At 42.3% G+C, this 27,685-nt stretch overlaps 4 protein-coding genes across 8 annotated transcripts; 3 read left to right on the plus strand and 1 right to left on the minus strand.

Moving 5' to 3' along the window:
* Positions 1 to 673: 673 nt before the first annotated feature.
* p2rx2 (purinergic receptor P2X, ligand-gated ion channel, 2) lies at positions 674 to 6,178 on the minus strand. Its single transcript, XM_078086711.1, has 12 exons — positions 5,392 to 6,178; positions 4,849 to 4,984; positions 4,655 to 4,726; positions 4,510 to 4,585; positions 4,321 to 4,417; positions 2,668 to 2,748; positions 2,425 to 2,578; positions 2,172 to 2,302; positions 1,978 to 2,068; positions 1,839 to 1,904; positions 1,665 to 1,742; positions 674 to 1,324 (listed from the first exon to the last, which is right to left on the minus strand). Exons 1-12 carry the CDS (start codon positions 5,556 to 5,558, stop codon positions 1,226 to 1,228), a joined length of 1,248 nt encoding a protein of 415 aa, XP_077942837.1. The 5' UTR covers positions 5,559 to 6,178; the 3' UTR covers positions 674 to 1,225.
* pes (pescadillo) lies at positions 6,161 to 12,521 on the plus strand. Its single transcript, XM_040194740.2, has 15 exons — positions 6,161 to 6,435; positions 6,614 to 6,693; positions 7,202 to 7,355; positions 7,505 to 7,614; positions 7,722 to 7,893; positions 8,018 to 8,107; positions 8,409 to 8,525; positions 9,135 to 9,212; positions 9,449 to 9,538; positions 10,094 to 10,224; positions 10,351 to 10,476; positions 10,705 to 10,889; positions 11,607 to 11,746; positions 11,827 to 11,994; positions 12,178 to 12,521. The coding sequence occupies exons 1-15, from the start codon at positions 6,412 to 6,414 to the stop codon at positions 12,250 to 12,252; spliced, it is 1,740 nt and encodes a 579-aa protein (XP_040050674.2). The 5' UTR covers positions 6,161 to 6,411; the 3' UTR covers positions 12,253 to 12,521.
* A 1,052-nt stretch (positions 12,522 to 13,573) lies between these two features.
* On the plus strand, positions 13,574 to 18,378 carry gal3st1a (galactose-3-O-sulfotransferase 1a). Of its 2 annotated transcripts, none has more exons than XM_040196399.2 (3): positions 13,574 to 13,899; positions 15,492 to 15,662; positions 15,785 to 18,378. In XM_040196399.2, coding segments are annotated over exons 2-3 (1,152 nt in total). In that variant the 5' UTR covers positions 13,574 to 13,899; positions 15,492 to 15,660; the 3' UTR covers positions 16,935 to 18,378. The 2 variants fall into 2 exon arrangements, with proteins under 2 accessions (XP_040052333.1, XP_040052332.1); XM_040196398.2 differs by having other exon boundaries at positions 13,618 to 13,899; positions 15,492 to 15,643.
* Positions 18,379 to 18,780: 402 nt separating this feature from the next.
* lztr1 (leucine zipper like post translational regulator 1) lies at positions 18,781 to 25,686 on the plus strand. 4 transcript variants are annotated; one of them, XM_078086712.1, is made up of 20 exons: positions 18,781 to 19,055; positions 19,236 to 19,490; positions 19,598 to 19,660; positions 19,745 to 19,801; positions 19,897 to 19,976; positions 20,082 to 20,190; positions 20,531 to 20,614; positions 20,700 to 20,757; positions 20,844 to 20,983; positions 21,081 to 21,282; positions 21,375 to 21,485; positions 21,622 to 21,714; positions 21,818 to 21,913; positions 22,043 to 22,217; positions 22,344 to 22,513; positions 22,697 to 22,980; positions 23,192 to 23,341; positions 24,109 to 24,214; positions 24,341 to 24,421; positions 24,812 to 25,686. In XM_078086712.1, exons 2-20 carry the CDS (start codon positions 19,339 to 19,341, stop codon positions 24,926 to 24,928), a joined length of 2,328 nt encoding a protein of 775 aa, XP_077942838.1. In that variant the 5' UTR covers positions 18,781 to 19,055; positions 19,236 to 19,338; the 3' UTR covers positions 24,929 to 25,686. The 4 variants fall into 4 exon arrangements, with proteins under 4 accessions (XP_077942838.1, XP_077942839.1, XP_077942840.1 ...); XM_078086713.1 differs by having other exon boundaries at positions 18,794 to 19,055; positions 22,046 to 22,217; XM_078086714.1 differs by having other exon boundaries at positions 18,846 to 19,055; positions 19,236 to 19,509.
* Positions 25,687 to 27,685: the final 1,999 nt, after the last annotated feature.

The raw sequence follows: 27,685 nt of genomic DNA on the forward strand, positions 1-27,685 counted from the left end.
TGATCATGATCCCAACGCACGCACGTTGTTCCTTCGAGCTCCGTTGCCCCACAGATGATGTCTCCCAGACAATAATCACGTTCCACACTGATCTCCGGCACAAGTAAGCATCTCGCTGCCGCATGCCCGACATGTGGGAGGACGTTCCTAGGAGCACTCAGGGCCTCTGACTTACGTCTTTACATTTTTGATTGTTAATAAAACATCTTACCATACACAGGAGTTAATGAGCTTCGTTACAGAGTTCATTAAAACAACCACTGCCATTCAGGATGACACACGGAAGTGTGTCTCTACGTGTTGTAAACAACTGGCGTTTGACTGCATAGTGCTGCTCCACCCTTTGTGGTAGATAACGATCCAATAGACCTTGATCCAAAGTCATTTTTCACCACTGACATTTTTACTGCTCTCAGGCATCCAGATGGATTCACTCTTCCCTACAATCTTGTTACAGAAACCATTTGAAGGAGAATGCAGTGTTATTACATTACTGCTCATTGCTCTCCTTGCGTGTCTCCTGGCCGCTTCCTCCTGTATCTGTTGGAGTACCGAGCTCATCAGGTTGAAAGATGGAGAAAATAAAATAGAATGTTGTTCTTCAAACGTGTTTAGTGTGCAATAATGCTAATTTATAGGAGCACAGGTCCATGTGTCACAGTAAACTGGCGTTGAAAGAAAACATTTATTGCCATTTATGTCGACAATACACTTGATAGAAAGGAGCATAGTTTGTAATGTTGATCAATACTCACATGTTTGCTTCTATTAAACAATTTACTTCCTATTTATACTTAGAAAATAAGCACATCTTCAAAATAGTGTTACTACAAGTCATGTCAAGTGAATGAGGAAGAATTAACGTTACACATGTGGGCGGTGGTGGTGGTGCATGGAGTAGAGAAGGTGCACCAGGATGCTCCATGTCCCTCGTCAAAGTGTCTCTGAGCAAGACACCTGACCCCTAATTGCTCCCCGTGCTAAAATGTAATATAAGTCGCTTTGGATAAAAGCACCAGCTAAAAGACACGTAATGTAATGATGTTGGGGTCCATCGAGGTTTGGGACGATATGAGCTGAATCCACTGCACAGGGAGAGACGTTGGGACAATCTGCCGCCTGGTGGATGACGCCTCCTCTGACACTGGTGTTCGGTCCGCTCAGTTCCACTAACAGCAGCAGCAGACTGCTTACAGTCTGATGGAGGAACCGGACTGAGGCGACGTTACAGCGGCACGCCGTCCGACAAGTCTGAATGGTTGGAGCCGAAGCTGTTGATGTAGCTGAGCTCTGTTGGAGGGGGCACCGCGGGCTCCTTGGTGATCTGCGGAGGACACAAAGCCTTCACTTATTGAGCCGGCATGTGTTAATGGTGTCACTATTTTTTCTATGAAAAAGATATATACAGTATATAACATCCTTTCTTGAGTATAGTGCTGTGTCGGCATATAATTTAGGAAATGTTTTGTTTCAGGTTGTGTTACATGTTACATTAACACAAAAGGTTGTTTACTATTAACTACCATGACCACCAACTTGAGTACCCGTTACCCAATTAGATACTTCAATATATGTTCATTTGTAAAAATTGTTTGTTGAGCTATTCTATTTAGACATCTTTTTTAAAATATCAATAAACCCAAATGTGTTGAGGTATTTCTCACCTCATCAAATTTTCTGTCACTGTAGACTTCATTCTTGTCAATAAAATTGAGCATGATCCAGTCACAGATAATGGTGCACTAGACGGACAACATGAGAAGGATTAGTCGGTTGTGCAAAGAACAACGGCTTTAACTTTAAAGTCAAAACAAGGGATCAACGTGGTGATGACTCACAATCCCAACTGAAGTAATAGTGGTCACCGTGCTGATGATGGTTGGAATGGGACTGAATTTACCAGCCTGAAAAATGAATCACATGTAAATAACGTCATGACCGTGAAAAGTGGAAAGAATTGGTAGAGTTTCCACTCACATGTCCTTGAACTATGACATCCAGGCGGATACCGTAGGCCTTGATGAGAGTCCGAGACTCTACTCCATCCTTACTGTAATATTTGGCAAACCTGCACAAATGCACAGGAGATGCAGGTTCAGGCTGGGACACAAAAGCCAAGGTGACAGAAGCAGCTTAACATACTGAACATAGTGGTCCGTGTTGGAGCTCACCTGTAATGGTAACCCGAGTTGATCAGATCCTTCCGGAGATCAAGGCGACGGAAGGAGTATGTGGGTTTACAGTGGGAAGGATGCAGGTCCAGGTCACACTTCCAGTTGATGAAGACCCCTATCACTCCTCCCTGAACAACATCGGCACATCTTTTCTCACAGAGGACGCCATTTTGACAGGTACATCCTTAAAATATCATGGGGTCAGTGTGTACTGTTTAAAAAAGGACATGAGAAGACATCTTTTACTCACAGTCCTGCAGAGCTCACTGAAATCCTCGCCGGCTTGATCTGCGATGTAACCCAGGCGGAAGTTTGGACAATAAGGCTCTTTCTCCTCATTGTAATGACACCTACTGAGGTATTTCTGTATGTCACGCTTACTGCGAGCGTCTTTGATATTTCCCCTGCCAAAGACAAGAAAAGGAGCTCTAATGAATTTCTGCATCTCTCTCTCTCTCTCTCAGTGTGTGTGTGTGTGTGTGTGTTACTCTACCGTAGCACTTTAAATCTGGGGAAGTGGATAGAGTTTCTGATGAACACTGTGAAATTGATCGCCTTCACTAATGGTGGTTCTCTGTTGAAGACATCAAATAATCAAGAGTCATCTTTTCTTTTACACAGTCAGGTGGTTTCAGCTAAATATTCACCATTATTTTTTCCAATATGCCCTTGTTGGAACATTTTCTGTTTTGTCCATCTCTTTGATGTGTTATTGTTGACGTCATTACCTCAGCTTACTGCTCACCATGCCAGCTGAAAGTTGTCAGCAACATTTGTGGACCATGTGCACATTTAACTAGGTTGGTGAGATGCCCAAACCACCTCAGCTGACTCCTTCTGACACAAAGGTAGAAGCACCTCAACGCCAAGTTCCCTCCTGATGTCCAGGCTACTTACCCTATTCTTAAGACTGAGCTCTTTCCACCCTACAGAAGAAACTCATTTCGGCCGCTTGTATCCGCAACCTCGTTGCCCAGATTTCGTGACCATAAGCGGGGTCGAAAAAAATACGAACACGACTCCTACTGCAGCCGTACAGAGACCGGATGGCCCGTTGCAACAGGTCCGACACCTCGTACTCCTGCAGCACCCCCCACAAAACCACCTGAGGGACCCAGTTGAAATTCTTCTCAACCCACAAAGCACATTAAGACCGATTGGGAAAACTTCCAGGACCCCTACAGTAGCCTTGTGAGTGATCTCAAGATCTGGTCCACTGTTTCCCGACTAGAATCCGCACTGCTCCTCTTGAATCCGAGGTCCAGCAAAAGGTTGGAGGCTCCTTTCCAGCACACCAGCATTACCTTTAGCACAATGAACCCTCAGCCCGGTCTGCTAGTCCATTGTCACAGTTTACAACCCCTATGCAACATTAAAGGGCGTGTCAGCCAAGACAGCCCAACAATGTCCAGAGCCTTCAGCAACCCAGGGCTTTGTCTCTGGCCTTACGGAATTTTCTCATGCACAAGTTTTAGCATCTGCAACCATCTACAAGCCCTTTGCCCTGCCAGCACCTCCCAGCCGTCTCCGGCGACTCCAGTGCCAACCGACGGCTTGTTTTAATTAGTGGCCATTCCAACAAAATATTATTTTTCCTTTCCAAAATGTTTAATTGGAGTACTTCAAGGTGGCTTAAGATTTAATAACATTTAATTCATCAGAAGTGAAAAGCTGACTAAAAGAATGTAGATATTTCTTTTTAAATACAAGTACTTTGTGAAGCAGAAATGTTTTTGCTGATTTAGTATTTTCTGAATAGTCCATGAAGCCCTCTGACAGTGGCCCTTTTCATTTTGTAAAATGTCATCTTTTTCACTTTCATTGAATTTGTTATGCAAAACAAATTCAAAACATTTCACATATTTTCATTTTCACAGTTTTGCAACTGTATCCAGTAAAACTTCAAATGTCAACTGCTGTCTTTATGTTTATTTAGCTCACATTTGTGCATCAATGTGCACAATGATAGAAAATAAATCTCTTGATCCTACATCATTAAAATAGCTTTTTAACGACTATACGGCTTTACCTTTTTTGTTAATTGTTTGAGATATGTCAGGTTTATTTCCCCACCGTATTCCCTCTGGCTTTTAAAACCTGGATTGAACATGCAAACGTGGAGAAGATTATCTCTCATTTGCCTTACATCACAACAGCATATTGCTCAATAGGACACCAGCTTTGGATCTCGCAGGTTTTGAAGGTGTGGTTGTAATAAGGAACACATCTGCCGGTCCTTCTTCCTGTAAGAAAGTGTTTAAAACAGCATAAAAATGTGGCAAATACACACCAACAAAGCTGGAAAAGGTGTTTTGAGAGGAGTAAAAAAAAGTACCATGGCCATCAAAGTCAACCTCTCCCTTTACACAGTCAGAGTCTCTAGTACAGTTAGCATTGGCAACGTTGAAATGCTGTAGTGAAATAAGACACGTTACTACATTGTCCATTCTTGTTTCAGAAAACTTTTGTTGGCCCCTCACCTCAGCGCAGGTCCCTTGCTTCTGATCATATGTAACTTCTCGTCTCAATATTGTACTAATGACGTCACCACCCTGTGAGGAAAATGTCACAAAATGCTATACGTCAGTAGGGTTTACTCTGTCGTGAAGACATAATTATGCAGTAGGAGGGGAGACTTTCCTGCATTGTATTACAGCATTTGTTCTGGACTCACCTCTGAGGGTCGCGCATACTCCACAGTGTCCAAGATATCGTCTCCATGAACTGCTGTGCCTTTCATGAGCGTGTAAACTGAGCTCTCTGGACGGGTTTCGCTCTCTTGATAGGCTTTCTGACTTATGAAGACATACCTTCAGGATAGAGCAAACAGATGCAAAGTCACCTTTTGGTCCTCAAGTGGATTTATATAGGAGGGGTCAGATTACCCTCGATCTGTTCAGCAATCTATTTTAAAGCCAAAAGAAAAATAGGACAATAGGATACACTTCCATAGTAAAACCCAAGATATCTAATCCAAGAAATAGCGTAACAATATTTCAAACAATAAGATGATAATCTTAACAACAAATTCCTCTGTGCAAATGACAATTATGTATTCTTCATTATGTGTTGTTTTGTCCAAGTTAATTGCAAATGAGAAAAGAATTGAAATCAGTACATTTCTTATAAATGCAAAATTACAAAATTAATTTGATATTTCTTCAATGCTAAAAGGAGCATTAAAACTAGCATGCAAGTACACAAAAATTAAGCTTACCATATGAAATAGGTGATCACAAGAAATTGAACGCCTCTGTATATAAATCCAAGCGTTTTGTTTTTAACCACCATTACCTTTGGTGTCTCATAGTCCCAAAAACCAAGAAAATACTCCTTCATGAAGTTACGTAGCCCCATGATGAACTTATGAAATATTTTGCACATCCTGTTACGTCCTTGTGAAGTCTTAATTCTTTATGAATCTCAGCCTTTTCTTCCTCTCAATGTATTTTTTTTTCTTACTGTGTGTTACTGCTCTGCTCCAGAATGCATCTCTATCAAGCATCCCTGGCACCAACAGAAAGGGAGAGGAGACGAGGGTGGGGTTCAGCTGTGGTTGAATCATGCATTCTAATTCATGTTGGTTTATTCAGATTTCTGTACTGCTTCATGCTTATTAGATGAGCATTCATTATTTCAGTTTGCGCTTTTGCTTTTTTTCTTTACCTAAGCTACACTATAGATAAACTCAATCTCAGCATTTTGTTAAATCTTGTAAAACGATTAAATAATATGGCAAAGTCTACATTTTGCATTACCTTATCATTCGCTATGCCGGTCCTAAAAATAGTGTTCCCACACTTAGGACTTCAAGACCAACAAGAAACACATTTACTAACATCATGCAAGTACTATTATGTAAATAGTAAATATGTTGATTAGAATAATGAAAACGCGATTTACCATTTTTATTAACATCATGATGCATGCATTCGTTTAAAAAAAAGATGTAACAAGACATGTCAGCATGACTGATAGACTGTGCGCCCATTCTCTTCACACACAAAAGAGACATAGGCTATAAGCAAAAACAAGCAGCTTTTTTGACAGGCGCAGAAACGGGCACCTCCTCAGCCGGGTCCTTCATAGCCCCTATGTGATGTATGTGCGCATGTCCCGCGACACGTGCATCTGCTTGTATTGGACGTAGCGAGCGTTGTGTTACCCCGAAAACCGTGTAACTTGTCGACAATTAAGTTAAGCCGAACCTGTGTGGAGAGTCAGCTTCAATTTTCAAATGGGAGGCACTCTGAAGAAAAAGGTAACAGTTGACTTTGGATTAGTGTCAAGCTCAGGCCCACTAACTCACCGAGGAACCGCTGTAATGCTAGCTCGCTCGCTAACGGAGCTAGCTGCAGCTAGTTCAGCGTCTTCGGTTAAAACGTGTACATAATGTGCGGTAATACACGTTAATGTGGTCGTCTGTGGTTGTTTTCCAGTATGAGAGTGGCTCTGTCACCAACTACATCACCAGAAACAAGGCTCGCAAGAAGTTACAGTTGAGCCTCCCGGACTTCAGGTAACGTGGACAGTAAAGTGTTCATTGTAACGTTATATTTATCATTTTGGAAATAATTGATTAAGATGGAAATGCTTGTTTGACGGCAATAATTTGATATGTAGCTAATAAAACCGTTCTCTTTACAGATTTTAGTTTAGATTTAGGTTAGTTTATACAAATATCAGGTGATTTTCAACAATTGTTTTTAACAAGTTAATAATCCGGACACTATTCATTTGAAAGGAGTGGCAAATTCCTACTCAACTTTAATGAACTCGAAGTGGTGTCTTTCAATTGCTTGTTTGATATGTTTTGTAATCTGCAGAATTTCATATTTTTAAGAATATAACCAGATTACATTTCATTGACAGCTAATCAGTTATCAAGTGGTAGCAGTTAATTTAGTCGATTTTAAAACATTGTCACAACACCTAACTTACTCCTGAATACATATTATTGTTAATAGTTGGAAGCCGGACCGTTTGGGTGCGATGTGGCAGACAAATAATCTATCTCTGGTTCACAGGCGACTGTGCATCCTTAAAGGCATCTACCCTCGGGAGCCCAAAAACAAGAAGAAGGTGAACAAGGGATCTACAGCCCCGAGGACGTTCTACCTGCTCAAAGACATCCGCTTTCTGCTGCACGAGCCAATTGTTCGCAAGTTCAGAGAATACAAGGTATCACACGCATACGTCTTCTATTTCTGTAATCATCATGTTCAACTTAATTACATGAAGATGCTCATGAGCCAGCGAAGAATAATCATAATTAATCTGCTGTGGAAAAAAACTCTGTAATAAATGCCCAAAATATTGTATCCTACCAGATATTTGTACGCAAACTGAAAAGGGCTTATGGAAGAACAGAGTACAGCACTGTGGGGAGACTGAAGGATAACAAGCCAGCCTACAAATTGGACCACATCGTCAAGGAAAGGTGAGCGGATTTAGGAGGCTACTTGTAAAAATAAATAAAAAAGGTAACTACCCTCGCCTCATTGTTCAGTCTGTGTCCTCACTGCTGCTCCTTCTTCTTTGTGGCAGATATCCCTCCTTTATTGATGCTCTCCGTGACATCGACGATGCACTCTGCATGTGCTTCCTCTTCTCCACCTTCGCCCGGACAGGAAAATGCCACGTACAGACAATCCAGCTGTGCAGACGCCTCACCGTCGAATGGATGAACTATGTGATTGCATCCCGTGCTCTCAGAAAGGTGCCACTTTGCTCAGCAACAGTCTTTACTTGTTTTCTTTTTTTTAAGAGGGGTGGTTTAATGATATGCATTGAGTTCATTGACCTCTGTTCTGTAAGGAACTAAACTCTTGTCTCCTCGACAGGTTTTTATCTCCATCAAGGGAATCTATTACCAAGCTGAGGTGATGGGACAGATCATTACATGGCTGGTGCCATATCAATTCTCCCATGATGTAAGTAAATGATGAAACGCAGTCCTCTGGGATTATGCCAACATTAAGCTGTGACTTATTATGAAAGGATTACACTGAAGGTTGACAACCAGCAGTGTTGCTGTCAAATACAAAACGTATACAAACTATAAGCTGTGATGGCGGATGGAGCAGAGTTACTCTTTTGTGTAGATGGCAGCGGTTGAAAGGCCGTCGCTCACTGCCATGAGGTCTTTATGTGCTCCGGGGATAAACATTATTCTCGCACTGATCATTATTTTACAGCCAAGACATGGTTAAATTATTTTTTTTTGCCTTTCAGCACCCAACCGATGTTGACTACAGAGTAATGGCAACGTTCACAGAGCTGTATACCACTCTGCTGGGCTTTGTCAACTTCAGGCTCTACCATTCCCTCAACCTGGTCTACCCACCGAAGGTAACTATGACTCTGAAACGATCCCACGGGTCTCTCCTTTCTACATGGTCTATTTTTATATATATATATATATATATATATATATATATATATATATATATATACAACCCTAATATATATATATATATATATATATATATATATATATATATATATATATATATATATATATATATATATATATATATATATATATTAGGGTTGTAACGATCGTTCGATTCATGGACGACCTGGGTTAATTTAGAACGATTCGATTCAGTGACTTGAAATCGATTCAGTAACTTTACTGGACAGTGCAGGCAAAGTTTCCGAGATCCCTGTTGTTTCTAGTAAGGAAATCAGGTTTAAATTAATTATGAATATTCTAAACAAGCAAACAACAATTAATGGCAAATGTATTAACCTTTTATTTGAATAAAGTGCCATTTTCAATGTAAACATTACACAATATAAATCAATTAATCGTTTCAGTTAATGAATCGTTACACCCTTAATAAATATATAATATATATATATATATCATTTATATAATGAAGATGATTGTCTACCAGGATTAAAGGACTGTTCTACTATTCCCACAATGTTAATATTATCCCTCCTTTTTTGCAGTTGGATGTAAAATCTGAGTCCGGGCTGAACGAAGAGGATGTTGACGACTACGCCATGTCTTCAGAGAGCTACCTTGAGGTGAGGCTCCGTTTCTTGGAACCATTTTAAAGGGTCTGTTAAACCACTCATTTACTGTGTCATATGAGCAGACATTATTAAAAATATTATTTAAACTATTAGTAATGCACATAGAGGTTTCTTTAATTAAACAGGTTGTGTTTTATGTGGTTAGTCACAGTACTGCTGAGTGAGTTTGCATGGAAACATTAGAATTCGAGATTGTTGCACTGAATGGATTGTTTTTGGCTGTGCAGAAACTGTCCGCCCTGAGTACCACCCTGGCACAGGTCGTTTCCTCTACAGAGGATGAGGAGGCGGAACTTGACAAGTTTCCTGTCGAAGAGGTAAAAAAACACTCTTCACATAACGATTAGCCGTAACTTGTCTGCTTTTATTAATATACCTGGAATAGAACATGTCATTGTTGGTAAAGTTACGGCTGACAAACAAATTGGCCTCTGAAGGCAGAATGAGGGGTTCTTATGTTTGTCAGAGGTGCCATGGTTTATAGAGGTGTGACACGAGGGATTACAACTACAAGTTTGGTTGCCACGGATGAACACTCAGCTCGCCGTCGTAACGCCTGCCCCGCTGACTTACTGCCGATTGCCACTAACCTGCCACTGCTTGCCACTGCCACAAGGGGGATCTCGCCGTCTCTCCAGCGGGGCCGAGATCCTCCTTGCGGCAGCGGCAAGCAGTGGCAGGTTAGTGGCAATCGGCAGTAAGTCAGTCTGCAATAGCAGGTCAGATTTTGACACAGCTGTGCTGTTCTTCTGAAAAAATGTCCTCCTTTCCTCAGAAAAATTGTGCAATTAAAAAAAAAAGTTACAATTTTTTAGAAATAACTACTCGAGGATTCCAACAAAATCCTACAAAAGTTACTGCTTTTTCTTTAGGAGGACGTGGCAAAGCTCGAGGCCAGAGAAGAAGAGCAGAAGCAACAGGAAATTGAGAAAAAGCTTTTTGAGGGGCTTAAGATCTTCCTCAACAGAGAAGTGCCCAGAGAGTCGCTGGCTTTTCTCATCAGGTCTGTAAATGCTGCTGCAATAAAAACTGGCGGGAAAAATTAAAGGCAGTTTTTATGAGGAGAAACAAACCTCAAACTGACGCACCGCTGCTGTTTTATCTTCTGTCTGCTGCTGTTGCCTTTCAGGTGTTTTGGTGGACAAGTGTCCTGGGACAGATCTGTTTGCATCGGCAGCACATACAATGTGACAGATGAGACCATCACGCATCAAATTGTTGACAGACCCAACATTGACAAACAGTACATCAACAGGTAAAATATTTTTTTTCTTGACTTTGAAATGGCGGAACACACTAACACTAACTAACACTAATACATTTCGCGTCAGTCCACTAAATGCAGGAAATCTCTGCTGATTCATTTTGCTTTTATTCCCCCTCACCATAGAGGGAATACATGTCACATATTTGTTTAACAAAGACAAAACTCCTCCATATATACTAATGAGATATGCGTTGTTTTACCATGACACTATTTTAGGTACTACGTTCAGCCTCAGTGGCTGTATGATTGTGTCAATGCCAAAATCCTTCTGCCCGTGGAAGACTACTTCCTCGGAGTGACTCTGCCGCCCCACCTCTCCCCCTTCGTGGAGGAGAAAGATGGAGACTACGTGCCCCCTGAGAAACTGAAGATCATGGCCTTGCAGCGAGGAGAAAAACCGGGTGTGAACCCAAGCATTTCTGTCTTTTTATTGTGTTAAGAGGGATGTCCAAACTGGCCTGCACAATGGAATATGGCCCACATGCCACTTGAATGTGTTTTATATTTCTACCACTAGACAGTGGTTATAACAGGCAGCTCCTCCACAAAATATGAACGCTTTTGTGCGGAAGATGAGAATATAAATTACTACAACACAAGAAAAACATTGGACTCACACAGGAGCCGAGAAAAGACAAAGTTAAGCGAACGGCAGCAACAACAGTAGCTTTTCTGTGTTAAGAAAACAATAGAAAAGGCCCCAATAGTCCGCTACGAGGTAGCTTACCCTTCTTGCCTGCCCCTGCAAACGGCTCTGACACTCGCCTACTTGGTCTAAAGACCACAACAACGGTTAAGGACATTTTTTAGATGGTTTCCGATGGAATTGACAAGATGATCCTACTGATCGTTTTAACAACAATTTAAGTTGATAACATTTTATAGTTGATGTTTTAATAAGCCTTTATATAACACGCTTGAAATAAACCCCCTCCTGCTTTATACGTTGCTGAAGGGGATCACCATCCCGACTAAGAAGCGACTTAAGCAGATTTAATTTTTGACTTGTGTGACGCTCGGTGAAAAGGCTTGAACATCCCTGTTTTGCAACATTGAGTGACAGTGAGTATAGCAAGGGTGGGGCCCATGATGATTTAAATTAACACATGTTATTTCAGTCCGAGCCCAGGAGGAAGAGGAAGAGGAGGAGGAAGAGGACGACAGTGAAGAAGAAGAGGAGGAGGAAGAAGATGAAGATGAGGACAAGGTTGAGGAGAAGTCTCTGAAGAAGATGGAAGAACAAAGATCCCAGGGCAACGTAAGACCCTTTCGATCTCCTCCTTGCGATCAGATTTTACCAACCGTTTATACAAACCTCATCAATCGTCTTTCTTTTAGTCTCTGCCTGTGAAGGTGACAGCTGGTAAAGTGAAAGTAGACAACCTAGAACGCTTGGAGCAGGAGGAGAAAGCAGAAGAGAAACGTCTGGCCATCATGATGATGAAGAAAAGGGAGAAGTACCTTTACGATAAGATCATGTTTGGAAAGAAGAGAAAAATCCGAGAGGTTTGTTCTATTTCATTGATTGAATATGGATTCACATTCACATCATTTTTGTGGAGATAACTTTCTTATTTATTTTTTCATATGGGATCCTTTGTTGCCACTATCTACACCTGCCTTTTGTGGAATCCATCCAAGGCCAATGATGAGTTCACTGACCGCTGCTTCCACTCTCTCTCCTCACAGGCTAACAAGCTGACTGCCAAGAGGAAGGCCCATGATGACGCAGAAAAATCAAGCAAGAAAAAGACCAGAAAATGACTCATCTGATGATGTTTTTGACAAACTGTATTATATTCTTGAGGATTACAGGTCAACATGTGCTAAAGCCTGTAGCTGTGCTAGAGAGCTCTGCTTCTGAGTTCTATGCACCATTTGCGTAGTTTCAACCTGAAATGCAGAATGTGTAATTATTAATGTAAAAGTGACTTAACTTTGTGTTTGTATCAAGTATTCTACATTACACAAGATATTTCTTACATTTTATTGAAGAATCTGTTGTTGAAACTCTGTATTAAAGTAAAACCAGAGTCTTCTGTCTTATTTGTGATCTTACAACAGTAATGGTTCCTCGTGCCGCCCAAGGGTGTGCGTGTAACTTTACCTCGTCTGTCACTTTTGATATACACAAAACAATGTGAAAGTACAGGTTGTCCCGAAACACCTCTTTGCAGTGGGCTCAGGCGCTGGTCTGTTATTTGTCCTCCCCACGGACCGTAGGAGTTGCTGACGGAGGAGCTGTGATGCGGCCGGGTCGAAGGCCGGGACAGTTGTGCACCGCTCTCTCGTCGCCTCGTTCCGTTTCAACACTCGCAGCCTTCTTTCTCACTGATCTACATTCCACGCATGCCCACCCAGTCCAGTGCTTCGCCTGGCACACTGCGCCCGCAGTGTAAGACGCACCCAGCTCAACAAAAGCCGCAGTGTGTGCCTGAGCATGTGTGGGATGAGCAGCACCGATTCAGCGCGCCTTCCAGGAACCGGGGCTTGGACGCGCGGAGAGGTTGATGGATGAAACGTTCTGAGCGCATACGGCTCCATCCTGCCTGGCAGAGAGAAATGAACTTGTTGCTCGGGGTCGAATGTTCATTTCATTGTCGCTGGAAATGTCGGCGATCTTGCACAATAGATTGCATTGAGAGTGCCCTTTTTAACTTGCCATCATCCACTTCAGTCCACTACTACATGGAGCAGAGTTAAACTATTAGCAGCTTTTATCACACCCATTACAGAAAATATACAAAAAAATATATATTTGATTTTAAAAAAACCTCACGTCTTGGTTGTAGTCGTCGCTCAGTTCACATAAACGTTTAATCTTTTGTGTAAAATCAGTAGACCGCTTGCCTAATAAGCATTTTAAACAATACAGACCGATTTTGGTCTACTGTTACAATTTGTACCTTTGTGCATATTATGACATGTTTTTAGCCCACATCAGCTTGCTGCTCAGACCCCAATGTCAGTGATCAATAGCCCTCTGTGTAATCACAGAATGGGGTCTGTCACAGCCTCTCTTCCGTTCTGTCTCACTCCCCTTCTTATTTACACTCACTGACAAGTGCACGCCCCTGACAGAGACACTGACGTCAAAGGCGTCCAGGGATTTATCCAGAAAGATCAGTCTGGGGACTTGGAAGTAGAGGGACTCAGCGGGTGGCTTGAGGCATCGGGTGTTGGTGCAGGGAGAAAGAGACAAGCAGCAACAAGTGTGAGTGAGCACCGTGCACGTGATCAGGGGAGTGCAGGACGAAGCCGAGTCTTCAGCAGCATGTGTGTGACCAGATCAGACGTAAGACTTGCTGTAGGAAGGGGACCAATTTTAATGAGTCATCTGGGACTGGAAGAGGACAATGGAGTTGGACAAGAAACACTGCTATTAATTTCTCTTTGGACTTATGCATGAGGGTAAGAAACCGGACTCTAGTCTAATTTGTATTATTCTCTGTAGTATTGGTTTAAAAAAACAAGATAGTTGAAACCTAACATGTAACCAACACTGTCAGATATCTGAATGCAGACCAAGAAAACGTCCTCTTGACTCTTAAAATAACAGCACTTGCTTACAGAAGAAAACAAAAGAACAAATCTGAGTATAGAAAGGCCTTTAGGAAGGAATTGTAATCAATAAAGATCCACATCCACAAGGACAAACACTGAGTTCACATGGAACCTTTTACGTAAAAACTAAAAATAACCATTTATTTTTCCAATGTGATGGGTCTGAAGGTTACTGCCGACTACCATGGAAGCAGGAGTAAAAGCAATGTGACATGAAATGTAACCCTGAGTTTGGAGGCTAAACCATGAAACTATTCTTGTCCTCAAATGTCTCGCAACAGAGTGGCTTCTGATGGCCGAGAGAAAGGGCCCTCACACGCCTCCATAATAGTCCCTTCAGTCCAGAAAAAGAGCAGAAATGACTGAGCTGTGTTTGGGGAGTTCTGTAACGCTCTGATGAAAACATTGAACCTAAAATGTTACTCTACAGCTCAGAGGACCGAGGAGCAAATAGTACGACGGCTTAAGACATCCACCAAACAACAATAAGATTTTACCTAAGCTGAGTGTACATTTTTCATTACAGTTTAAAGTCATTAGGTCCCTCTTGTCGTGCGTGAAGCTCACGACAATTTTTTGCTGATAGAAATTGAGAAGTAAAACATTTTGGAAATTCATCAATTCGTCTTCTGAAAAAAAAAAAGAATAAAAATACATAAAAAACGCTTACACTGACATATAATTTTCAAGCATTTATTAAAACTAAATATGTCTGTATTTCTTTGCTCAAAACTCAGCAGTAAAAGTGCAACTCGTGAAACACTGCTGTCTCTGTTCTAGAGTCACATTAGTTTACATAATGCTTTAAATTCCAAGTGCCTCTTTGTTACCTGTTAGCTGTCAGCAGGAAGCTCGTCTTACGGCAGTCTGCAGGGGGGATACAATTTCACTCTCCAAAGTAATGCATTATTTATTTTATTGCCGAGCTGAGTAACATCGGGTCAATGTAAACCACAACCATGCCATTTTATAAATCACTCTAGCATTTGAAGTACATTCACAAGAAACTGTGTCAAAACATAATGCACCTCGCTGTGAGAACCTTTAATTATCACTTCATGGCAACTCATTAACAGAATAGTTAAATCACCACCTCATAACTTTTATGTTACACTTTCATGCTATTGCATTGGATTGCTCTACAAATGCACGTTTATGTAATCTCTGTTCTTTGTTCTGCTCCAGCAGAAACCAGAGAACAAAGATGGTAATCGGTACGGGTCACTTTATACTTTAATTTATTTCCACGCCATCATGTGAATAAATCATTCAAAGAGGACATTGTGTCCTCCGAGCTTGCCTCTGAGTAACAAAGATAACACAATACAGAGGTTGGCCTCTTTATACTTTCAGAGCATCAAAAAAGGTCTGGGAGAACATTCGTACCGCAGTGACGATGATGACGATGGTGATGATGTAGAAGTTCTGTGTTTTTTAAGGTAACCCGCACATCCTACTGAACCATGGCTGGCAAGCAACGGAGGCAGTGGAGGTCCACGGGCAAAGGCCTGGTTCTAGGAACCCTCCTGACCAGCTGCACAATCCTGATTTACTGCCTCTCCTCTGCTCAGATCCCTTCCAGCCATCCGGAGTAAGACTCAGCACACAATGTAAAACACACAGCCTCAAATTCATTCAGCACATTGTGTATTTTTGTGATCTGGCCTCAGTACTGTGATCGTTTGCTGCATTCCCTTCATTTGCATAGTGATCATTTGATGGTTCTCTGTAGGGTTCCAGTGCCTTACTCTTGTGCCCACCGTCCGTCCCAGCTCCGTCCCAAACGAATCACCAACCGCTCACAGCAAACCACTGAGCCGACCTGCACTCCTAGGGTGGACATCATGTTCATGAAAACCCACAAAACAGCCAGCAGCACCTTCCTCAACATCCTTTTCCGCTTTGGGGAGAAGCATCGACTCAAATTTGCCTTCCCTGACAGCAGAAACGACTTCTTCTATCCGTCGCTGTTCCAGCGCTCCCAGGTTAAAGACTACAGACCTGGAATGTGCTTCAACATTATCTGTAATCACATGCGCTTCAATGCACCCGAGGTGACCAAGTTGCTCCCCACGGACACTTCCTACATCACCATTTTGCGAGACCCTGCGGAGCTCTTTGAGTCATCCTTCCACTACTTTGGCCGGCTGGCGCCTTTTACCTGGAAGATACCAGGTCATGACAAGCTGACTGAGTTTCTGCGCGACCCCCATTACTACTTTGATCCAGACGGCTTTAACGCTTTCTACCTCAAGAATCTGCTGTTCTTTGACTTCGGACAGGCCAACACTCTGGAGCTGGATGATCCGCGGGTAGAAGAGGGAATCCAATCCATCACAGACCGTTTCCAGCTGGTCATGTTGGTGGAATACTTTGAGGAATCGCTCATCCTGCTCAAGGAGGCCCTATGTTGGGAGATGGACGACTTGCTCTTCTTCAAGCTCAACGCCCGCAAGGGGTCCACTGTGTCTAAACTCACGCCCCAGCTGAGGGCCAAGGCTCTCCAGTGGAACGCTGTGGACTGGAAGCTGTACCAGCATTTCAACCAGACTTTTTGGAAGAAAGTTGATGCATATGGAGCACGGCAGATGGCCGAGGATGTGGCCGAGCTCAGGAGAAAGAACGCAGAGATGGCGTCCATCTGCATCGAGGGGGGTCGAGCTGTAGAGGCCGGCAGCATCCAGGAGACGGCCATGCAGCCATGGCAACCCATCGGAGAGAAGTCCATCATGGGCTACAACCTGAAGAAGAACGTGGACAAGGCACACAGGAAGTTGTGCCGAAAGATGCTGATGCCGGAGCTGCAGTACTTGACGGAGCTCGGAGTCAACCTGTGGATCACCAAGCTGTGGGGCCACGTTCGAGACGTCATCAACTGGTGACGAGACGCGTGAGCAAGAGGTTCAACTCGGACAGATTCTATTCAAAGAAGAAGAATCTGACTGTGTGGCTGATAAATCAAAATTCGTACAAATATGTCCCTTTTCAATCTTATGACCCGTCCATTTTTGGAGGAAATTCATACACAACGGCTTAATTGCATCTCGTTTGTTTGTGTGCTATAATGTCTTTGAAAATAAATACTGTAGACCTCCCAATCTACAAATACTGAACCAGTTTACTACACACACATAAGGCTAAATATTTTACCCTATATTCTTTCTCTGACCTAATGCAGCAAATGAGTACGTAATATATATATATATGATATATAGAATTAAGACAAAAATGCTGCCTTCCCTGCCAAATTGTTTAAGATTGTTTGAAGACTCAAAAGAAGTTCTGTTTGAAGAGGCTGAAATAGAGATGTGAAAATGTGAATTTAAGAAATATATCCCACTTTACTGTCTGTGGAGGACAAAATCAGCCATAATTTAAATAATAGGGTTGCAAACACGGACCTTCATATGGCTGCCTTTTATACTTTTCATAAGAGGGAAAGCACGTCCGGGTTCAACTAATGACACTAATGATCGCTTCGTTTCCGGAGCTACTACATCCAACAAAGCAATAGTTGTTATTCTTATTATTACTGTACACCTGTGCTTTTTCAGCAGCTACATTCTGAAAGCTCTGTCTGTAATGGGCAATAATATGTTACTTTTGTTTAATGCCATAAAACTAACTGCGCAATGACTTTTGTGCTATATGAAATAACATTTATGCTTCTTTGGCCAATTATCCTGATACCACTTCATAAACCTCCTTTTGGCGTTCGCCCTCTCCATGGATTTGGCAATGACGATGTGGTGAAAAATTGTTGCATAGTGAATCACAAAATGTTCAGCCAAATAAGGTAAATCATGTCTAGATCACTATGACTAACAGTGTTAAACACCAACAGCATGTGGTTGCACAGCCTTGTGACCATAGCGTACTGAAAAGAATACAAATGAAAAACTTGTATTTATCCATTGTATTGAGAAGTATATATTTCACAATACTTTCACAATATATTTCACTAATATAGTATTGTGCATTGTATTACTAATTACTTTTTGATACATGTCCATACATATATATTTTTTCCTTTTTTATTCATCCAGGTTATCTATTTATTGATAGCTATGGTTATATATTAATGTATCTATAATTTACTGATTTTGTCCTCCATATATTTTTCTGATTCTTTTCATCCTCAAAATAAATTGAAAATTACATTTCATATATGTTGATGATTGTGATTCATTAAACAGACATTTGCTGTCAGTGGGTGACTGTTCCATCCTTATATTACTCCATGTATAAAAAGTAGCAATATTTTTTTGTGGTTTATTGTGCATGAATGTATACGGCATCCCGTTTATAAAAACTGTACAACCAAAACTGCTGTCTGGTTACAAATATATCAAATTATTGTATCACTATGACAAACCGAAACCAAGTCATATTAAACTGAGTTTGAACTCGTTGACTTGAGTGATAGGTTGTCCTGTGCATTGAGCAAAAGTTAGCGATCTTCACCTGCAAAATGTTTAAATTCAAACAGATTATACTGATGTTGATATAATATATATATATAGTATATCTCTTACATCAAAAGTGTACACTCACTCAAATAAACTGTCGCAGATGGAATCATTTATTGAGACAACTTAGACCACACTATACATTGAGAATATCTAAAGATGTAATAGTAAATTTAGTAAGTAGTTAATAAATAATAACAAGAGAGCAGAAATAAGACATATTAAGGATTGCTGTTGCCAGGTTGCGCACAATCCTTCCGGCTATTTCCTTCAGAGCTGCAGAGAACACCTGGAGCTTATAGAGGAGAAACGGATGATCCACATGTGTTTGGGTGGTTTATTTTGACCGGAAGTGACGCGCTGGTCTCCCTCCCGGGGGCGAAGTTCCCGATGACAGGTCTTGTTTTGCTAGTTAAACGTTAGCCATGTCGCCAGGGACTTGTTGCGGACTCATTCGCTTCGTTTGCTCGCAAGCTTGACGCACTGGACCGGATAAGAGCGTTTGTGTTTAACGTCGGCAGCCGCCCGTTGCCGGTCAGTTGTCTATAACCGTTAGCTGCGTTTGTTTCGCAGCTTAGCATGTAGCTAGGTGGATAGCTAGCCGGGGCGAGCTACACTGCTCACTTTTTTTTAGCACCGCGAGTTGCTAACTCGTAGCCGAGAAATATTATAATACTCTAACGCAATTAACGCGGATGTGTTTTGTATCCACAGGGACACGCAGCTATTAACTGACTTCCAACGATGGCGTTTACCGCGGCGGTGACCGCGGACGAGTGGCCCTGACGACGCGATTCAACCGGATGAGTTGGCAACGATGTCCTTAAAATCAACCAAAGTGGCCCCGAGTGTTGACTTCGACCACAGTTGCTCCGACAGCGTGGAATATTTGACGCTAAACTTTGGCCCGTTTGAGACCGTTCACCGCTGGAGACGACTGCCTCCGTGTGATGAGTTTGTCGGCGCAAGGTAACATGTTGACAGATGAGTAGGTGCAGTTTCAGTGGCTTCCAACGGCTTGAATCGCACGTCTGCACAGCCGCGCATTCACCCCCAACTTCCCCCGCTCTGTCCAGGCGCAGTAAGCACACTGTCGTGGCATACAGAGACGCTATTTACGTGTTTGGGGGAGACAATGGGTGAGTAGCACTGGCGCAGCGAGCCGCTTTCATACTTGCTGTCCACCACGTGACAATGCGCTCACGTTTCCTGTCGTCTGGTAGAAAGAACATGCTGAACGACTTGCTCCGTTTTGACGTGAAGGACTGCTCGTGGTGTCGGTACGTTCGCGTTCATGCACTATTCCGTTTTAAATGAAATGAGTTACAGTCACTGAAAAGTGATTTATTGCCTGTGCGTGGTATATTCACTGCAGGGCCTTCACCACTGGAACTCCACCTGCTCCCAGGTATCATCATTCGGCTGTGGTCTATGGCAGCAGCATGTTTGTTTTTGGTAACGTTTTATAAACCTACGTTCCTCATAATTGAATGCCATTCATGCAAAACGTGCAAACAAAGGAGATATCGATGAAATAATGATGGGCTTGATATTTTTCAGGGGGCTACACTGGAGACATCTACTCAAACTCAAACCTAAAAAACAAAAATGACCTGTTTGAGTACAAGTTTGCAACGGGGCAGTGGACCGAATGGAAAGTGGAGGGCAGGTAAAGTATTAAAAATGTATGTTTTGGTTGTTGTTTTTTTAAATAGTAAAATCACTCATTTAACGGCACATAACACACTGCACATTTACAATTTTCTTTGTTTTTTTTCCAATGAATATGCTTCCAAATTGAAGCATGTTAAGAACTTACCTTGGTGTGAGATGGCCTTGTTAGCTGTAAATAGCAGGGGATATTGTTTTCTTCGTTCACATGGAAACATAACTATTTTGGGATGGATGATGAGGGCATACTGTCTATATGGGGATCAGTTCAGATCAACCGCATCCTTTTAAAATCTATGTGCATTTTGTTTTTTAATCTATCCTGCTCTCTGTTTCAGCTTACCAGTGGCTCGATCTGCACACGGGGCCACGGTCTATAGTGATAAACTGTGGATATTTGCTGGCTATGATGGGAATGCCAGGTATGTTTAAGGTTTTATTTCTTTAGTAACAACTGACTCTTTGGTTTCTGCATACAATAATGGCAGGTTTTTCCCTTGCATGCAGGCTGAATGACATGTGGACCATCAATCTACAAGATCGAGAACATGCCTGTTGGGAAGAGGCCAGTATAATACATTATGAACACAACGCTCACCAACACTGTACTCTTTGTGTTTACATCTCTGTTTCTGTCTTTTTGTCCATCAGATTGATCAGAGTGGGGAGATTCCTCCATCTTGCTGCAACTTTCCTGTCGCCGTATGCAGGAACAAGATGTTTGTGTTTTCTGGTCAGAGTGGAGCCAAAATCACCAACAACCTCTTCCAGTTTGAGTTCAAGGGCCACATGTAAGAACTCATTCATCTTGTGTCCGTGATTTACCTCAGTCACTGATTCTGTCGAGTCCAGTGTTACATGGGAATAAACTTTACTCATTATTCTCAGGTGGACACGGATCCCAACCGAACACTTACTGCGGGGCTCCCCACCACCTCCCCAAAGACGTTACGGCCACACAATGGTTGCCTTTGACCGTCACCTGTATGTGTTTGGCGGTGCGGCCGACAACACCCTGCCCAACGAGCTGCACTGCTACGACGTGGACTCTCAGAGCTGGGAGGTGATCCATCCCAGCATGGACAGTGAGGTAAAAGACTACCAATAGACAATAGGAGTGGTGGAATGATACCACAAATATGTGAAAAGCATAATGACTTTAACCCTCTTTTGCTCCTTCAGATGCCCAGCGGTAGACTTTTCCATGCTGCTGCTGTGATTCAAGATGCCATGTACATCTTTGGAGGAACTGTGGACAACAACGTACGGAGTGGGGAGATGTACAGATTCCAGGTTGGTGTCAAAACAATGCTTTGTTGAAATGCGATCACTTGGACACTTTTCCTGACTAAAGTAAGCTTTTAAGCCTGTTCGGAGGGTAACTAAAAGTTATACAGCGCTTAAAAATATCTATATTTTTCTCTTGCAGTTTTCCTGCTATCCAAAGTGCACTCTCCATGAGGATTATGGCAAACTGTGGGAGAATCGTCAGTTCTGTGACGTGGAGTTTATTCTGGGCGAGGTAAGTTTGTGATACTCGGGAACTAAGCCTATGGGCGACATTTACATTACCAAACTAAGATGACTTTTAGGCCTGTTTGACTCATTGTTATGGTTGTTTACAGAGGGAGGAGAGAGTCTTGGGGCATATCGCCATAGTGACTGCAAGATGTCAGTGGCTGCGGAAAAAAATCCTGCAGGCTTGGGATAGGCAGCGACAGGTTGGAACACACTTCATTTCCCCTGAGACTATTGGTGTTGTCAGAAGATATTAATAGACCGTAAAGTTTAAAAAAAGAAATGTTGAAGCACTTGTAGCTAGTTAAACAACCTGCTGTCTTTGTGTGCAGAAGGCCAAGCAGGAGAGCAGCGAGGAAAGTGACGAAGGGTCAGCTGGAAGTCCGAGGGATCTGCCAGCAGCCAGCAGGCCCATGCTAGAGGTGTCCATCAGAGAAGCCGAGGCCCAGCCATTTGAGGTCTTAATGCAGTTCCTTTACACGGACAAGATCCAATACCCACGCAGAGGTACTGCTCTCTTCACGCTCGCTCTGATCAGTCCTCAGGCCTCAGCTACAGACTGTAGCTGCAGCAATCTCCAGCAGAGAAGAACAACTGATGACTTTCTTTTTCTTTCTTCGCTTACCTCCAAAGGTCATGTGCAGGACGTTCTTCTAATCATGGATGTATACAAACTGGCCCTCAGTTTTAAGCTGTCCCGCCTCGAGCAGCTGTGTGTGCAGTATATTGAGGCATCTGTGGATCTCCAGAATGTTCTCAGTGTTTGTGAAAATGCCAACAAGTTGCAACTGGACCAACTCAAGGTACATCTGGATAACTGTTATAGACTCATTTAACACCTGCTGCTGATTGGATGTGTACTGCCCTCCAGTGGTTAAAGTTCAGACTGTCCCCAGTACAACACGTGTTGAACTTTCAATCAGGATAGTTCAGTAGAATAACCACCTATTGTTTTCTTCATGCTCACAATTAATTTCTCCCTGTAGGAACATTGCCTTAACTTTGTGGTGAAGGAATCGCACTTCAACCAGGTGATCATGACGAAGGAGTTTGAACGTCTGTCCACGCCACTGATTGTGGAGATCGTGCGGCGAAAGCAGCAGCCTCCGCTCAGGTTGTACTCGGACCAGCCGGTGGATATTGGGACCTCTCTGGTCCAGGACATGAAGGCTTACCTGGAGGGAGGCGGCCTGGAGTTCTGCAACATTATCCTGCTGTTGGACGGACAACCTCGTCCCGCTCATCAAGCTATACTGGCAGCCCGATCAAGGTAGGAACCACACAGGTTTCATCAAACACACGTGACTGCTCAATCAGGTTTCAATCAGGTGTAATATTTTATTTTGTAATTAGACAAATTAAAGAAACATGAATTTTGAATACTATACAAACATTTCGGGACCTACTATTTTCTCATCGTTGTACTTTGAGACATTGTGGTGGTGATTTACTCTTTTTAACCTTTTTATATTTCTACGCAGTTACTTTGAGGCAATGTTCCGCTCCTTCATGCCTGTGGACGGCCAGGTAAATATTTCCATCGGTGAGATGGTTCCCAGTAAGCAGGCCTTTGAGTCCATGCTGCGTTACATCTACTATGGCGACGTCAACATGCCTCCGGAAGATTCCCTGTATCCTTCTCACATTCAGCCTGCTTTATATTCACTCACCAGATGAAGTACTTTCCATGAACGTTTTTTACAAAGTTGAGAAAAATAAATGATCGCAGAATCCACATGCTTTTTGAAAATGGGAACTCAAAGGAGTCAAAGTGGGATCAGAAAGTCTCAACCAGTGGCTGGGAGACTTCTCAATAACTGTAAACTGAAAACATCCTTCTCCAATAGCTGTGATCCCTTATATTCTGTGGAAACTCGAAACGTATTGTTGCAGATATGTGTGGAATTGTTGAAATTGTTGGCGAGTTTAGTTTCCACCTGTAAACGGGCTCCGAACCAGAAGTACGGGTTTATGAACAAGACTTAAAAACAAGTTGTGTTTAGCTATAAACCCTGAGATCGATATATTTAGGTATTTCTGAGTGATTATGTTCTAGAATTTTAAGGATTTGATATGTTACGATCAAAAAAGCCATCAGCGTTGAGCTGTCTGTGGAATCACATGTTAATGCCGGTCACGTTTTCACACGCGCAGCACGATGTCAAATGCAGGAGCATTGCCATCGCATTGCTTCACATCGGATGATCGGTGTCCATATCAAGTAGAGTAGATATGTATACATCAGCTGTGTGCTGAAGGTCAGACTAGAAGTTGTCTTGGTCACTTTTTACAACTAACCTTTTAAAAAAAATTCAAAGCATCAGAACTGCAAAGTTGTTTTTGTTTGTATGTGGCGCGTAGAAAATGTTTTTTTGGATTCCCTAACCTGTGATAACAGCTATCTGTTTGCTGCACCATATTACTACGGTTTTTCCAACAACAGGCTGCAGGCGTACTGCAAGCAGAATCTAGAGATGAACGTCACTGTGGAGAATGTCTTGCAGGTATTTGTGTTTTCACCCACTGGGGGGGGAGCAGTGACCCAATTCTTCATGTTGGGCCCCATCTCGAAGACATTTTTGTAAGCAGAGTGAATCATTTGTTAACATACTCTCTCCTCAATGCTCCAGATTCTGGAGGCAGCTGATAACACCCAGGCTCTAGACATGAAGAACCACTGCCTGCACATTATTGTCCACCAGTTCATTAAGGTGGGTGCGCTTGTATCCAGAGCCCTGGGGGTTTGCTGCCCACTCACTGCAGCTGAGCTAAGCCTGTAGGCCTGTCTCCTTTGTGGGACACTGACACCTTTGGCCTTCTCGTGGATCCCCTTCCATCTGCTACGTAGAGACTGTTTACCGGCCGGCCGGCTGTACAAGCACCTCATCACCACGAGGGTCATAGTGCCACTCCGATTATTGTTTGTTATTCCAAAAAGCGGCGTACCCGGCTTCACTGCAGCGTTTGCTCCATTGTTACTGTTTATCTTCATTTGTTTTGAGCCTCTTCAGGTGCTGCTTATTCCTCATTTGACTGACTCATTGTCCTAGTTTATGGCTCATTTTTTTTATTTCCTCCTTTGCTCTCCTCCCCTCCCAAAGGTATCCAAGCTCCCAAACCTGCGGTCTCTCAGCCAGCTGCTGCTGTTGGACATCATTGAGTCTCTAGCTACACACATATCAGACAAACAATGTGCTGAGATGGGCTCCGACATTTAGGATGACGGCGAGAGCTGGGCTCTCTTTTCCTCCCACAGAAGCCATACGTCCCTGCTCAACAGACTTCTAGCCATTCCCCCGTCCCCAACCGTCCCCATCCGTCCCCCACCGTCAGTACTTTGCTTTATGTTGGCCGTCGCATCTCCAGACCCTGGTGCCATAGACGGCTCTTTGCGGTTTCTCTGGAGTGAAATCGATGAAGAAACAGATTCTCGCTCTATTACAATTTGTTAGATTGTCAAAAGCAAATTTTTATTTATTTTGATTACATAGGAAACGTTTGCCAGGTTTTATTCTCCTCAGTATTACTGCTGCTGTTTTAATAGTTATCCAGTGTAATAATTGATGATTGAGACACTATAGAGGGACAAGTGTTGCCTTCAGCGGATTTCTGCTCAGATACATTCTCAGTCATCTAAACCAACCCCATCAAACTACTATTAAATGGGTTATTATTCATCTATAAATCTGTATTCGTCACTTGCATTATTCTCAGCTTGGTTATCAAGCCTGGATTAAATGTAAGAAATAATATGAAAATAATTTTGTCAATGAGTTTGTCTTAAAGCTATTTTCTTCATTTTAATTGTAATGTTTCTATTGGCACACATTTGTAATACTAATCACCTCTTACCACTACTAACGGACAAGCTGTCTATATAGCCCTGTGTATTTAGTGACATCAGTACGCTGTTATTAAATATTTATCCACATGGGTTTCTGGTATTTAAAGCCTTAATAAACATTATAGAAAAGGATTCCTGGTATTCTGCGTCTCGTTGGCCTCCTGCTCTCTGAAGACCTGTGAAACATTTTATACTATTATATACTATTATACTATATATATATATATATATATATATATGGTATATATTATAATAAGATTTATAAACATATGCGTGTCATATATTATGTTTTCTTTCTGCCTCAAGATATATGCATGTTATAACGTTCAAAACACATTATTTTTCTCATCCCGTCATAGAAATATACTTGCATTCAACTTCTGTCTAAAATTATCCTTTTTAGCGCCTGGAAAAAACTATTTTGCTCTGGTTAGTTTCCAAGATGCAGGTAGAAATGAGTAGGTGAGCCTGAGTGAGAACATCCATCTTCAAAGCCGCTTATCCGTCGTGCAGGATCGCAGGGGGCTGCAGTCAATCGACTTCGGGCGAGAGACGGGGTCCACCTTGGATCGGTCGCCAGCCAATCGCAGCTACGGGCAATTTAGAGTCACCAATTAACCTGATCCCCAGGAGAGAACCCACGCCGACACAGGGAGAACATGCACCCTCCACACAGAAAGGCTACTGGGTGGAACCCAGGACCTTCTTGCTGTGGGGCGACGGTGCCGACCACTACACCACCGTGCCGCCCTCCCCGAGTGAGACACTGAACCTAAATGTATGTATTTGTAGTTATGTGATGATACATTTAAGTTCACAAATTCCCATTCAAATTGAAATAAGCCTACAGCTGACATGGGAAGGGGAGTCACTGAAGTGGTGGAGTTAGTCACAGTTTGAAGGCCCTCCTCATACCCAAATGTATGTGCACGCACTAAAAGGTCAGTTTTTCATATATATGTCCCCATTAATCCTGTACTCCGTCAAGCAAAGAGTCTATTCATCTGCTTTGGCAGCTTAAGTACTGCTCGCCCCATTTGGTTGAGGTTTTCATCAAAATGTCATTGCCCCGCAGCTTTGCTCTCTTTTATTCATGATAGCTTGAATTTAAACTCAAAGTGGAGTAACAATAATTATTTTATATGGAATATTTGCTGAAATTGGACATCCTAACAAAGATGTACAGTCAAAGCCAGTGTAACCTAACCATCATGTGTAAAAGCTGAAGGGTGATCCTTGATCTTCCATTAAATTAGCCACATCCTTCAGGGGTTTCAGTTACCAAAGATCTATGCACGATAAAGTCAGACAACCCTCCTTGGTATGTGGCCGAATTCCTTTGGTCTCCTATAGGTTTTGCCCTTGCAAAGATTTTGAAGAATTTAAGTGAAGGGACGGTATATTGTTTGAATATGTTGCAACTTCTTTTTTTAAATGCTTTCCATTTCAGAGTCGTCAAGACAGTCATGCCATTCCTGAACATTACAACTATGTTTAGTTTGACTTGACAAATTCAAATAAAAACAGACTAAAGGGGAGTTTTGCATTTTGTGAATATAAGAGGCTTTTTTACCTTTATATTTGTTAAGCTATAGTAGATTCGGCTCATGGGATTGGGTAAAAGGTTGACCTAGATGCTGAGGCAGTATGTAGAGTCTTCTGTTAGCTGTCATTTGTTCTGCAAGTGGAATTCTCTGGAGTGTGTTGGACTTGTAAGTACCGTTGCAGCGAGCACAAAGTGCTATTCATAGTCCAGATACTTGAGACACATGGTAAATCGAAAGCTCCTTCTTCGATTTCCTTAAACTATAAATGTCTTAACTAAAATAATGACGAATTCTAAACAGAAACATTATAAAACAACTCTGAATTAGTTACAACCAAAAGATGGTCTAAATTAAAAAGAAACATGCCCTTATGAATGGAGCTGCCTTTAAGTCTTTCTTGTGTACCTCCAACGTCCAGCTTGCTCATGTTTCATTCCATCAAATTCACTTGTGTGCACACAGCCCCAAAACCCCTTCTGGACATATTTGGTTTCATCTAAAAACAGAGTTCATTGTTCACTCAGAGGATAGTGAGCACTGAGACTAGCCAGCATGTCCCTGGATTATCTCCCACCCAGGTGCAT

Source organism: Gasterosteus aculeatus, chromosome 13, assembly GCF_964276395.1.
Source record: "Gasterosteus aculeatus chromosome 13, fGasAcu3.hap1.1, whole genome shotgun sequence".
Taxonomy (NCBI): Eukaryota; Metazoa; Chordata; class Actinopteri; order Perciformes; family Gasterosteidae; genus Gasterosteus; species Gasterosteus aculeatus.

Excerpts from the sequence above, each read along its gene's own strand:
- p2rx2 (XM_078086711.1), bottom strand. The coding sequence starts at position 5,558 with ATGTGCAAAATATTTCATAAGTTCATCATGGGGCTACGTAACTTCATG. Across the intron at positions 1,905-1,977 it reads ATGTCATAGTTCAAGGACAT|GCTGGTAAATTCAGTCCCAT; the intron begins GTGAGTGGAAAC and ends TTCATTTTTCAG. Across the intron at positions 1,743-1,838 it reads CTATTACTTCAGTTGGGATT|TGCACCATTATCTGTGACTG; the intron begins GTGAGTCATCAC and ends TTGTCCGTCTAG.
- pes (XM_040194740.2), top strand. The coding sequence starts at position 6,412 with ATGGGAGGCACTCTGAAGAAAAAG. Across the intron at positions 7,356-7,504 it reads GCAAGTTCAGAGAATACAAG|ATATTTGTACGCAAACTGAA; the intron begins GTATCACACGCA and ends GTATCCTACCAG. Across the intron at positions 10,890-11,606 it reads GCAGCGAGGAGAAAAACCGG|TCCGAGCCCAGGAGGAAGAG; the intron begins GTGTGAACCCAA and ends ATGTTATTTCAG.
- gal3st1a (XM_040196398.2), top strand. The coding sequence starts at position 15,516 with ATGGCTGGCAAGCAACGGAGGCAGTGGAGGTCCACGGGCAAAGGCCTG. Across the intron at positions 15,644-15,784 it reads ATCCCTTCCAGCCATCCGGA|GGTTCCAGTGCCTTACTCTT; the intron begins GTAAGACTCAGC and ends GGTTCTCTGTAG.
- lztr1 (XM_078086712.1), top strand. The coding sequence starts at position 19,339 with ATGTCCTTAAAATCAACCAAAGTGGCCCCGAGTGTTGACTTCGACCAC. Across the intron at positions 19,802-19,896 it reads AAGGACTGCTCGTGGTGTCG|GGCCTTCACCACTGGAACTC; the intron begins GTACGTTCGCGT and ends TATTCACTGCAG. Across the intron at positions 19,977-20,081 it reads CAGCAGCATGTTTGTTTTTG|GGGGCTACACTGGAGACATC; the intron begins GTAACGTTTTAT and ends GATATTTTTCAG.